Here is a 13,876-nt window from a genome sequence, read left to right as displayed (position 1 = left end):
TAATGTTTATCTATGTGCAGTTTGTCTTTGGATAAAAAGGTGTATCTGTTGAAATACATTTGTCCGGAGAATGGCCCTGGCCAGATGTAAGCTAATAAAGAATAAATACAGATGGCGAAATTTGTCCAATTACCCCAAATGTATAAGGAGAGTTGTACCCAATTAATGATCAATCACACTGTTACAAGTTCCTGAAGGAAAAGTCAAATGGGGGAAACTCCAATAGCACACAAGAAATTCATCTCAGGATACAGCTAATCCATTCAAAAGCCAATATCACCAAGACTCCTTGAGTCTTAGTTTTCATCTGGAAAAGCCCATAACTTTTTCCAGGTAATAGCTTTGCCAATATCAGCTGAATTCCTACTTCATCTTCCTGTGGCTGGTGGCATAACATAACCTGAAGTCATTTTCAGAGGACAGAGCCAGTCACAGAGTTATCCACAGAGGTCAGGCAGTGGTGGCACACACCTTTAATCCCAGCACTTGGGATCACACATCTTTAATCTCAGGACTAGGAAAGTTGAGACAGGAAATGATATGGCTGGGCAGAGAAAGGAATATAAGACAGAAAGAGAGAGGAACTCACTCCTTTTAGGCTGAGGAATTGGTGTAGTAATAGGTGGTGACTGTGGCTTGCTCTGCTTCTCTGATCTTTCGGCTTTCACCCAGATATCTGGCTCCAGGTTTTTATTATAAGACCATTTAGGATTCATGCAACATCTAGCACCCAATGTGTAGCACAAATTCATGAAAAAACTGCTTGCCTGTAGCTTTGTACCCCCCCCCCCCCCCCCCACTTTTCCAGAGTCTCCACCCTGTCTGGACTGGAGTTCCTAGCCTACCAGCTAAATTTTTGTTGCAGCTTCTCTGCAGTAAACTCCATAGACTATAGTGCTCCAAAAGCCACAGGAGTTAGCCACTTTCCCATGTTCCCCTGTGCAGACAGTTGGCTCTCTCTTCTCTCCTCTCCTGGTGGGCTGTGGCTTTCTCTGGGTCCCCTCCTCTGGCTGCTGCCATGCCATCATCTGAGTTGTCATTATCAGCAGATTTGGTGAGTCAGTTGGGATTTCTTAAAGGGAGGAGTTAGTTAAAATAGAGTTTTTTTTCCCACATTAAAAAAATTGGAAACATTAATATAATGGAAGGAGTTTGGTCTCTGATAACACATTAGATGGTCTCTAAATGGACCAATTAAATGGGAGGATAATTAATGTTAATGGGATTTATATAACATCGATTTAAATATTATTTGGTCATTTCTGTTTTATCATTTAAAAAGTTGGCTAATATGAGTGCCAAGATAAAAGTTCTAGAAAAACTTGTTAAAACGGATCATAGAGATATTCAGACCCAGATAGAGGAATTCAAAGGAGAACCAATCTCAGCATTCCATTATAAGGTTACAGAGAAACAACCTGAGGCTTTCAAATAGCCAACCTTAATCTATCCAGTAATCTTATAGGAACTACCAAATGAATAGTTATCCCCCCAGACTGTGTATGAGCTGAATGGACTCCTGTGCAAATGTTAGATTTGAGGAAATTCAAGGGAGCAATAGTCTCACATGGCATGCACTCACGTTTTGTGAAGCCGATGTTAAACTCATGGTCAACTTGTAATAGAATTATCCCTCAAGACTGGAGAGATTTGGTTACAGCTGTCTTGGTCCCCAGTTACAAAGGAGGACCTGGTGGAAGAATGAGGCTAAGACCATTGAACATGGAGTAGGGATAGAGGTGTGGAAATTTCTTAAGATCAACTCTTGGAGAGGGAGATTATGCTGATATACAAAGACAATCTTGATATGATAAGCATACTCTGGCTTTATGTTTCACAGCAGCCTTGAATGCTTGGGACAGAATTTAAGAAGTAGGAAAGAAAATTGAGTCATTTACTAAAGTTATACAGGGCCCAAAAGAAACCTTCAGATTTCTAACAAAATTGACTTCAGCAGTAAATAGAATTATACCAAATTCAGAAGCTAGACAAATAGTAATTGAATCTCTGACTTTTGAAAATGCTGACACACAATGCAGAAGGGTAATTAGGCCATTAAAGGCAAGATCAGCACCCTTGGAGGAATGGATCCAAGATATAATCGATATTGAATCTCATTATCATGATGATGCTTGGATAGGACAGGTGGTTTCCAGAGGTTTGAAGAAAAACCATAATGTCAAATGTTTAAAATGTGGTAAACAAGGTCACCTAAAAAGGGACTGTAAACAGAATGTTCCTAGAAACAATGTTTTTCAAGGCATAATCCCAAGAAAATGCCCCTCCCTTCTGGATTATGCAGAAAGTGTGGCAAAGGCAGACATTGGACTAATGAACACAGATCAACAAGGGACAGACAAGGTCATCCTTTGTCTTTGCCATTGAGAAATGCCCTGAGGGGTCTCTTGCAAGCCCCTATGTCAAATTCCATTCAGTCCTTTCCTGTCATCATGGAAGAAACTCCTTCCCAGAGCAATTAAGAATCTAATGCCTATTGTAAGAAACCATACTGGATGATAGAACAAAAATAGAAGAGAGAACGAAAAATCAGGAGAAACCATAAGTCAAAATTGATATAGATTAGATTTGGAATCTCCCCAAAGTTAGGGTTGGGGCAGGATTTTGTTTTTGTCATTCCAAGAAAATAAAAACAACCATCTTAAAAATTTTAAAGATCCTTCGATAGAAAAACATTCAAAGAAGGGAAAACTACCCTGAAAAAATTACCAAGAAAAGGAATAATCTGACCTAATGGGGTCTCTGAAGTCTCCAAAAAGATGACGGAATCCCACAATGATGATACCACATGGACTATGACAATGCCACTAAGCTGACAAACACCACCCAAAGATCGGCTTTGGACTACAAGCTGCTCAGGACGATTTCAGGATGGCTAGCTGAGATGGTCCGGCCTCACAGACTGCTACAGCCAGCACATGAGAGAAGCCCTGCACTGTCCCATCACACAGAGACTGGACAACAAACGATGCAGCTGCCTCTCCCAGGACTTGACAATTAACCCCAAATTTTCTTTTTGGTATCTCCTAAAGAGGCTTTTGCCCTCAGACAGCAGGGAGTAAATTTAAGAACAACACCCACATTCCTAAGAGATAGGGTGGGTGGTTTTTGGTCTTTCAATGGGTTATGGATATTTGTCATTGGCTAGGGTAGTTGGTTACAAGTTGTATTGGTAATGGTTAAAAAAAATCAAAAGCTGATTAGACAAAGGAGATTAGATTCGTTGTTAATAAAAAGCTGATTGACAGATGGCTAGGCAGGAATTTGGGGCAGAGAATGCTGGGGAGATGAGTGGAGTCTGAGGAGTTGCAAGCCAGATGTAGAAGAAGCAACATGGGATGTTCATAGATGAGGCAAACGAGCATCAGGGCTGCACATAGATCAATAGAAATGTATTTATTAAGTTGTAAGAGCTGGTTGGAGACAAGCCTAAGATATAGGCCAATCATTTATAATTAAGAATAAGTCTCTGTGAGGTTATTTGGAAATTGGCTGGTAGGACAGAAAAGTCCACTTACAGACTACATTTGGAATTAGCTAAAGCCCCAAGAGACTGGGCACACCTATGAGGGATTTTTCTTAATCAAATCATTTGAAGTGGGAAAACCCACTTCAAGATCCACTTTAAATCTGGGCCACACCTGCTGCTGGCAGCCTATGTAAAAGACGTGGAATATAAAAGCCTCCTCTCTATTTGTCTGTTTGCTCTTGCTGGCTAGTCCATCCCCTCACTGGCATTAGAATCTATTTCTTCAGGATTCCAACAAATACTGAAGACCAGCTAAGACATCTAGCCTCATGGATTGAAGAACTATTGAATTCTTGGACTTTCTGTTAGTAGACAGACATTATTGGGCTAGCTAGACCACAACGTGTAAGTCACTCTAATATATATGTTAAATGTGTGTGTGTGTGTGTGTGTGTGTGTGTGTGTGTGTGTGTGTGTGTTAGTTCTGTTCCTCTAGGGAACCTGGCTAACACAGTGGATAAAAAGAATGCTAAGTGAAAAGGATAGGTACAAAAGGCTTCACACTGTGTAGCTGCATTTGTATTAAATACTCCACACAAGTTGGTCCAAAGAGGCAGAAAACATGTGAGTGATGCTAAGGACTGAGGGGCAGGTATGGTGAGCAGGCACCTGGTTGCTCATTTGACTTATGAAGTTGCTTTGAAACTTGATGCAGGTGGTGACTATAAAACATTGAATAGTTATTTAAATGGTTAATGTTTATATTATATGAGTTTTTATTTCATTAAGACATCATCTAATGACAAAAATTCAGAGCTGGATTCTTCTCATCTTGTGTATTTTATGCTCTCAATTTTATTTTATTTATTTGAAAATTACATTTATTTGTTTACTTGTTTGGGGCATGTGTGCAAATATGCCTCAGTGCATGGGCCACATGGAGCTTATAGAGGTCAGAACACAGCATGCTGGGGTCAGTTCTGTCTTCTAGCATGTGAGCTCTAGGGACTGAATCCAGGTTGTCTGGCTGCCAACAAGCACTCTCACTCACTGAGCTATCCCACCAGCACATGGTTTTAGCTTTAAAACATGCAAAAATTTCACGGCCACCCTTGGTGATCACTTCCTTGCATTTCATGAGTGGCCCAGCTAATTCATTTTCCCATGATTTTCCCCTCTGTGATTCAGATCTCAGTGCAAGGCTTCAGGAACATTGCGAGCAGCTGCACAGGAATCATGCACCTGACCATCAATGACATGCCAACCCTTACAGACAACTGTGTAAAAGTAGGTAGTGAGAAAGCCTTTCCCTTCGTTTATATGAGTATGTATTCTAATGGCCTGGGCTGTGAAGAAATGGGAATTGACTTTTTATTTGAATTGATTAATAGCTAGGAAATCACTTAACTATTTACACATACACACATGCATGCACCTTAAAAAACATTTGACAAGATATAGAGATGGCTTAGTGGTTAAAAGCACTGGCTGCTCTTCCAGATGACCTGGGCTTATTCCCAGCACCCACATGGCAGCTCACAACTGTCTGTAACTCCAGTTCCAGGGGACTCAACACCCTCACATAAACATGCATGCAGGAGAAACACCAATGCCTATTTTTAAAAAAAACCAAACAAACCAAAACATTTGAATGCTTAAATTCTTTATGATGTTATAGCCAAAACACAGTTGTAATTCTCCCATGTCAAACTGCCAATTGACTTCTTTAGCATTTCATTTCCTCGTGTGTTCCCATGCTCTTGAAACATGATTGAATTTTCATTTCTCTGCATTACTGAAACATATTGATTTCATAAAATATGAAAACAGCCCTTTTTGTTTCAAAATTAGGAAAATGTAGTAGTTAGGATGTCTGTTTCTGAAGATCTTGAGGGGAAATGACAGTATCTTCTCACTGTTGGTTCTCTGTAGTAGTTAGCCTATCTCCATTTCTTCCTTTCCCAAAGGTCTTGGTTGAGAAGTGTCCCCGTATTTCAACAGTGGTTTTCATTGGCTCACCACACCTCTCTGATTGTGCTTTCAAAGCTCTTTCTTCCTGTAACCTCAAAAAGATCCGATTTGAAGGTCTGTGATATTAAATTTAACCCTATTTTTACATTTTATTCCCTAGACATTTAAATATAGGACTTGTATTTTCTTCTTTTCAACAGGAAACAAAAGGATTACTGATGCATGCTTTAAATATATAGACAAGAATTATCCAGGTATCAATCACATTTACATGGTGGACTGCAAGGCACTAACAGACAGCAGCCTTAAGTCAATGTCAGTTTTGAAGCAATTGACCGTATTGAACTTGACCAATTGTGTGAGGTAAGAAATCATTCAGGGTGTGTCAACTCAGTGTTCAAGAAACATAGATTATCAAGGATGAGCCAGGCTCTCTCCATAATGTTAATGAGGGGATTAGGAAAGGCAGGGGTCCAAGTCTTACTGTGTATGTAAGCATTTTGACTGATAATTATATAATCCTTTTTCCACTGCACATGTCATTTCCCATAATGCATCTGATTTTAATCATATGCATGCCCAATTATGCATAGACCTAAGATAGTAAGCAGAGGATTTTCCCTAAAAGTTCATTGAAAACACAATTCTGCCTTATTGCATATGCTCCCAAAACCAGTAGAGGTGGCTCCGCCTATTTTTCATTCTGGGTGTCTAGAAATCCATTTGAATGGAAACTGTCTAGGTTTGATTGTTGTTGGGGGAAAAGCAACTCACATTGTTTCTCAGAGAGAGCTGCACAAATAGCTCAGTGTGGGTGGGGCTTGAGGGTCTGGGGCTGCTAGGTACATTGTGTGCGGGGAGATATGTGTACACATATGTGCAGGCAAAGGGGCTAGGCTAATTCAAGCTAAAGAGAGCCTCAGGTTACTAAACTGTCCCTGCTTCAAGTTCTTCCTTTGCGAACTCTCACTCCTGTTTTCTTGCCCACAGTGCTGTTTTATCTGCTCCATGTACAAATCTTTTCCAGAGATATATTTCTCTGTCTTACACATTGGGTGCTATATTTTCTCTTCTTGTTAATGAAAACATTACTCACTGATTACTCCAGTCTGATGTTCGCCGAGTTGATTGGGTTTGGACCCTCTGCTCCATCATGCCTCATTCCCACCCCACCAGCCTCTGGGATGCATTCCTAGCTGCAGCCCAGGTATGTGGCTGGGCGAGATGCATCATGGGATTCATTAAACTAGTCCATTTGCTGGAACATGATGTTATGGTAGTTTTTAATGTCAACTTTGTCATTTTCAATTAAGGAATTGTCTATGTTACATTGGCCTTCTCTGTGTGTATATATGGGATGCCTTGTTAATTGACATGGAAAGACCCACCATGAATGTGGGCAATACCGTGCCCTGGTTTTGGGGTCCTATGATGGCTAATCTTGGTTGTTAATTGAACACAATCTGAAAGAGGGGACCTCAATTGAGAAATTGCTTCTATCAAGTTGACCTGTGGGTATGACTATGTCTTGATTACTTATAGATGTAGGAGGGCCTAGCCCACTGTGGGGGGTGCTGTCTAATTAGGAGGGCCTGGGCTATCTAAAAAAGATAGCTGAACGTGAGCCTGTATCTCTGAGGTTGCTGCTGACTCCCTGCCTTTTGGTTCTTGTCCTTGTTTGCTTTAACAATGGACTCTAAGATGTAAGATGTGGTAAATGAGTGCTCTCCTCCCCAAGTTGGTTTTGGTCAGTGTTTTCTCACAGCAGCAGAAAGGGAACCAGGACAGGCCTTGAGTAGTATGAGATGGGAAGCAGTGCTGGATGCCTTGGGTACCCTCAGGTCTCTCTGCTTTTGACTGGATATGAAGTGACTATCTACTCTGAGTTCCTATCTTGACCTCCCTCAATGATGGACTGTATCCTGAAACTGTAAGTCAAACACACCCTCCTTCTCAGAAGCTGCTTTGGCTCATGGCATTTCATTACAGCAAATAGGCAATCACCTTTTGCCTTTTCTGCTCTGCTATTGGCGAATCTGACCAAATGGTGGGCACAAAGGGAGAGTGCAGCCATCTTGGACTGCCCTCAGTACTCTTCCTGTCTGCACACCCTCCTGTAGACTGGCTGTGTGTGAATGTTCTTCTGTGGCTTGAGCTGATACAATCCCCTGTTTTGTTTCACTGGCTGAAAGGCTTTCTAAAGATGGAACTGGTGGTCTTCAAGTGGAATTAGAAATAAAAACCCTATTGGAAGATAGAGGATGATGAGTCCAGTGCTTCCTCAGTTAATGCAGGAGTGATACCACAGGGAGATGGTGCTGGCCCCTGAAGGTGCTTCTAATGAGGATGGGCTGAGGTCAAGGTCTTCTTCCAGATGCAAGTTTTCTCTGCTCTCGAGTTCCATAGGTCACCTCTTGTATTTTCAGTCCAGCCCAGGTGACCTTGAGTGCAGTGGACACCTATCTGGGATCTTGAGTCTTGCTTCTCCCTATTCTAAAATTTGGCCTTAGCTTTTTGCAGATCCTGTCAGGGATTTCTTAACCTTCACACATTTTAAACTGGAAGAAAGAGAACATCTATGTTATTAATAGTCATGCCACCTAATTAAACAAATGAACACAGATAACATTTTGTGAATATCCCTCCTATTACTATCATCTATCCATTTTTTGTTATAATAAGAGCTATGCAATCAATTTTTTTTAATTTGACAAAATACCAGTATGTAGATATTTCCCACTTGGGAATATATTTGATGTAAAAACTGATGTTACCACCAGCCTGCATGTTTGTATATCAGATCATATATGATGCTTCTTTCTTTTCTACAGGATTAGTGATATTGGCCTGAGGCAATTTCTTGATGGTCCTGCAAGTGTGAGGATAAGAGAGCTCAATTTGACTAACTGCTCCCTCCTGGGCGACGCCTCCATTATTAGACTGTCAGAGCGGTAGGACAAAGGGGTACTCTGCATTAGAACATTGGCTGTAATGGGAGTGATCAGAGATAGACCTAAAAGCCAAGAGCCCAAGCCCTTTCCATCACACTAGGCACACTCAGAAGCTGGAATAGCCCTCAAGAATTGAGTCATTAGACTGAACTAACCTAATCCCATTGCACTGCTTCCTCTTATTGTTACCTAGGCTTATGTCTGAATGGAGAGATGGATATGTAGATAGTGTGACTTCTCTGCATTTTTCCAAGGATACTGTCCCTAGTATAAGCCTTGCTCCAAGTTCCCTGAGGGCTATTCTGACTGATTGATTTAATCTTGACCCTCCTGGCTTGGTGATGGCCTTCCCTTCACTAAGGGATGAGCTTAGCTCCTGTTGCAAACCCCTGAGAGACAAGTGTAGAGCTCAGCCTTGCACTTCTGATGGCTATTCTTCAGGGTGTTTCCACGGTGGTGTTTCACCTGACTGTGATAAATGCTTTTCTTGCATTGTTATAAATTACTGTGTGAAACGAAATCAAAGAAAGCATGCCATTCATCTACCTTCCTTCCCCCCAACTTTATAATGCCAAAATATTAGCCAGATGTGGTGACTCACACCCTAAAATCCCAGTACTTCAGAGGGGAAGGAGAGAGCACTGCTATGAGTTGCAGGCCAGCTCAAGGCATAGAATAAGACCCCGTATCCACAAAACAAACAGCCAGACTGTTTGCTGGCTTACATTTAGGCTGAAAGAGACAAATCCTTTCTTCTGCACCACTTGTTCTCCCCAGAGTTTTAGTGACAGAACTGATATTGTTGAGTGTCTGGGAGCTGAGGTTAATCTTCATGGCCTTTTCTTTCAGCTGCCCTAATTTACACTATTTGAGTTTACGAAATTGTGAACATTTGACTGACCTGGCAATTGAATGCATTTCCGGTATGCTCTCCTTGGTATCAATAGATCTTTCTGGAACACTCATCTCAAATGAGGTAAATAAAAAATATACATGATATATATATCATATATATACACATATTTTAAACAGAAAATGGAGAGAACAATATTTTTCTTTCTTAAGTTATTAGATTACAAGTGGAAAATTTAGGAATATTGTCCCTAGAATCATAATAAATGATGTTATTTGTAAATTGTCATGTTTATTTGTTTAAAAAAATAGCAAAATCTAGTATTTTGAGGTAAGGCATGACAGACCAAGCAGTTTGAAATTGGTTTTGCCATAGATGTTTGGTTGTGTAGCAGTGATATACTCTAGATAGCGGAGCATAGGACTTCCCTGGAAGCTTCACACCCTACAAACCGCTTTGAGATGGAAGCTGAAGTCCAGGAAGAGCCCAGACAAGACTTGGATTTCTCAAATGCAGTTGAGGCTACTCTTCAAAGACAAGGCTGTCCTGCCACCCCAGCCCTGTTCGTTTCTTCACCCATGAAGGAAGCTGCTGAGAGATGGGCACGTTCCCAAAGACCTTACCAGTATGTGTAAGCAGGAATTCCTTTCAAAGTTCGATGTCCTAGGAGAGAAAGGCAGCAGCGGGGAAGGCTCCACCCCCAGCTAGCTGCTTGCTAAATTTTTATTTAAAGACCAAAGCCAAATGTCACCTGTCTGAGACCTTGTCTGAGAAGCCCTGCATTTGGAAGCAAGGCCTGGAACTCCACACATCTCCAGCCCCAGTACATCATTAGCATGATCTGCTTCTCACTGCACCACGGACATCCTTCCCCAGCCTTCAGCCAGCTGCTTTAGATGAAGAACTGCCACTGTTGGTGTAGGTTCTTTTCTTTCTTTACTTAGGAGTGCACCTAGGTCCAGCCTGCACGCTGTAGGATGTTCTCCTCTGCCCTTCTCTGGAGTGTCACGTGCAGGTGGGGGTGTGGAGCACTGTATGTCATCAGTCCCTTGTGGTGCAGGTTCTGTTTGGAAGTCTCAGCAGTGTATTCCGTGCATGCAGGAATTGATGTCTGGGCAGATCTCCAATGTCTGTTTCATCTCAGCTCCAGGACCACTTCTCAGGGCTCCTCTGGATCCTGCTGGTCACCTGCATGGTGACCCTGTGAGGCTGTCTCAGGGCCACTGTCCCAGATAACCCCACAGACATTCTGCTTCCCCATCATGCAGTTGTTTGCCCAGAGACGCATGCTTCAGGCTTCTCTTGCTTTTCTGCAGAGTGGCTGACTTCAAGTAAGCTAGAGTCCAGTTGAGCTTGGTGCTCATAGTGAGACACTTGAGAGTGGCTAGCAGGTCCTTGAAGGGAGGGCCAGGGTTTCCTCCTCCTCTTACATTGCCATCACCTGTATGTCCTATATGCTCTAATTCTTTTGGAACATCCCTGCTATGGTTTCAATTCCCTGGATTACCTTGATCTCTGAGCTCCAATAACACCATTTCTTCCCCTTGTCCCAGCATAGGATCATGAGTGATGGCTTCTACGGCTCTTAGTGTCTGATTGTGCCATCTACACACTTAGCTTCTCAGTTTCTGTACCATCTACACATCCAGTTCTCTGTTAACATTAACTTTCCTCTAGTTTTTAAATTTTATTTTTTTGTGTGTGTATGAATATTTGTCTGTATATGCATCTGTCTATCACATAGATGCCTGGTGCCCACAGAAGCCAGAAGAGGGCATTGGATCCCCCAGGGCTTTTTGTTAACTGCCATGTGGGAACTGAACCTAGGTCCTCTGAAAGAGAACTCTTAACCACTAAGCCATCTCTCTAGCCTGTTTTGAATACTTAGTGGTTGTTTGTTGTTTGTTTCCTTGGATTGTAACAGATACAATAATGAGCAGAGAGAAACTCTGGTGTCTTTTTACTTTGACCAGCTCTACAAGGAATGGTTAGGTTCCCTGACCCGTCTGGAGGCTTTGTCTGCCTCCGCAGCTAATCAGATCTGAGGTGGTCTAGACAGGCTCACCATGACACAGAATCCCCTAGCACCACATTCTTTTGCTCTCTTCTTGCTCTTGCCTCTTCTCCCCTCCCTCCCTCCCCCTCTCCTGTCCTCTCATCTCCTCCCCTTTTCTCTCCACATGCCAGGAAAGGTCTGCTAAGTGAAGGCACAGTACAGTTTTTGTAAAACAAGGGGAGAGAGGGCTTGGCAGGTGCCCCACAGTGGGTGAGGGATACATGCCATGCAGACACGGTGGGCAGCCACCCAGGGGGCACAGCAGAAAGTAACTCACACCATGCAGACATGGCACCCACACGGAAAGTTTTATTAAGAGTGGGAGAGTGGAAGAATGAGAAAACCAGGGTCCGAGGAGAGGAGAAGAGGAAGAGAGGTGGTGAGAGAGGAAAGGGGAGAAGCATTAGGAGTTCTCTCTTAAAGGGGACTTTATGTAAGATGACATCAGGATGCCGGGCTGGTCCCCAAGCAGTGGGCCTCAATGCTAACATCCCTCCCTATTTGATTATTATAAAAAGGTGAGTTATGGATAGCAATTGGGGGGGGGAGATGAAGGCACCAAATTCTTGACACTGTTTCCTCCTGATTTTAGGGCAAGGTGGGGAAGGGGAAGTTGGGAGTTGGGGTCACGCACAGCGGGAAGAGTGAAGAAGCATTCAGTTAGCTGTCATGTGGAGACCTCAGGCATCCGTTCCTTGAGGGAGCTGAGAAGGCAGGTTGCTATGGGAAAAATAGATTGTTGTCATTGGCCTCCTGAGTGGGGCTAGCCATGGAGAGTGATAACTGCCAGGAAGAATGGGATGGAGAAAAAGTGCCCTGGTTGTACAGAAGAGGCAAGAACGGATGAGTCAGACACAAGAGCAGATATGGCCTTGAGTCTGGAGAGGTGGTACCAGCAGTGACGTTCGGGAGCTTGGGGAAATGGAACATCGAGGGATGATGTGTTCCAGGAGTACAGGAGCCATCCCATCTGCGGTTTCCCTGGAGCAGAGAGAGCATCCATCCTGTAAAGGTGTCAGTAAGAGTTAAGAGATAACAGAACTTTTCATCAGTGAAGATGTGGGTGAAGTCAGCCTGCCAGTATTTGCCTGGTTGGTGTCTTTGGTTGGTGCAATGGTTAGTGGTGTATCTGGAGGGCCTTCGAGGGTCTGGCCTTAGCACAAGTCTGGCAGGAGGGTGGGTCTGTGCAGAAACCTGCAAGTATTTGTAAAACAACTGGAATAGATTTACATCTTGATGTCATAGCAAAAGCTATGGCTTTGGGTTAAAAGGTATGAACATTTTCTGGGGCCTGGTTTCAGCCCAAATGAAACACATCTTTGAATCTCTAACCAGGGGAAAATTACTGAATGGAAGTGGTTGAGTGAGTGAAGGAGGAAGAGGGAGGCTTCCACACCCTCTCTAATGCTAGCCTGTCTCTAAAAGCTGGAACCAGTAAAGCCCACAGAAACTTAAGGGTTCCTAAGACCATCTGTAGTAAGTGCTCCATCAGTTTATCAATACTGCATTTACCAGTGTTGAAACTCTAAACCTCTGAAACTGCATCTGAAACCAGTTTATCCTCTATCATGGAGTCTCTGAATGAGGCACACCTGTCTGTACTTTAACAGGAAACTTACTAATGAGCTACAGGTAGCCTTGGGGTTGGGGGAAGAGTTGTAAAACTGGCAAATTGTTAGTACCCTGGTCATCAAGCACCATCAGATCTGATAAGTAAATGAGCAGGAGAGAGAGACAGCTTTCCTGTCTTCACATAAACAAACCTTAAAGCACCTCCTTTTTATCTAATTCACCAGGAGACACTGAGAGCAGTCATTGCAAAGTGAGTTTATCCTTTTTCTGAGTCTGGTAGCAAGGTGAACTATGTCTAGACTTAGTATTGGCTCTAGGAGAGTGAGGCCTATGGATTTTACACAGAGAACTGGGAAGGCAGCTGGAGCCTGGGTTGCTGCTGTTGAACTGACAAAACCTGGTCATCAAATGACATCAGAGATCTGAGAAGGATAAATTTTACCTGAGTTAGTGACTGAAAGTGACAGAGACTTACCTGCTGGCTCCATGGTCATTGAGGGCAGAGGTCTCAGGGCAACAACATCAGTCTTCGGCTGCCAGTTCTAGGCATGCCAGACCTCAGAAGATCTGACAGTTGTGGGGTAGGAGCTTGTGGGGAGGACCAGCCTACCTTGCCTAGGCAAAAGTGAGGCAATGGGTTCCCAGAGTCCTGTTGCCATGGTCTGAAGAGGCCCTGGCAGCAGTCAAGGCGAAAGGCAGTAGTTGAGGTGAAAGGCAGTTTTTGCTCAGTGGCTGGTGCAGCCACTCTGGAGCAAGTTCTGGGTGGAGGCTCTTCTGTGCCTGTCCATCTTCTTTGGAGGAAATAGGGGTGCTTCCAGGAGCTGGCATGTCTACCATGAAAAGCTTTTTAATTAAACATTTTAAATGCCATATTCTGCAGATCTCTGAGCATTTGAGGACTGTCTGTCTATCAGGTATGAATGACTATCATCAGCTTAAACAGTCTCCAATATGTTATCCAATTTCATGAGACCAGGACTCACCAT

At 43.0% G+C, this 13,876-nt stretch overlaps 1 protein-coding gene across 2 annotated transcripts in view; it reads left to right on the top strand.

Annotated features, from left to right (window-relative positions):
• Fbxl13 (F-box and leucine rich repeat protein 13) overlaps positions 1-13,876 on the top strand; it is a 211,753-nt gene that overhangs the window by 156,552 nt on the left and 41,325 nt on the right. For both annotated transcript variants that reach the window (XM_036180894.1, XM_036180895.1), the window contains 5 exons: positions 4,676-4,774; positions 5,455-5,572; positions 5,659-5,821; positions 8,290-8,409; positions 9,259-9,385. In XM_036180894.1, coding sequence (XP_036036787.1) covers positions 4,676-4,774; positions 5,455-5,572; positions 5,659-5,821; positions 8,290-8,409; positions 9,259-9,385 — 627 coding nt within the window. The remainder of the gene's footprint in view (positions 1-4,675; positions 4,775-5,454; positions 5,573-5,658; positions 5,822-8,289; positions 8,410-9,258; positions 9,386-13,876) is intronic.

The sequence above is a fragment of the Onychomys torridus genome, chromosome 3, assembly GCF_903995425.1.
Source record: "Onychomys torridus chromosome 3, mOncTor1.1, whole genome shotgun sequence".
Taxonomy (NCBI): domain Eukaryota; kingdom Metazoa; phylum Chordata; class Mammalia; order Rodentia; family Cricetidae; genus Onychomys; species Onychomys torridus.
Note: the sequence above shows the minus strand (reverse complement) of the source record. Positions and strands in the feature narration are given on the sequence as shown.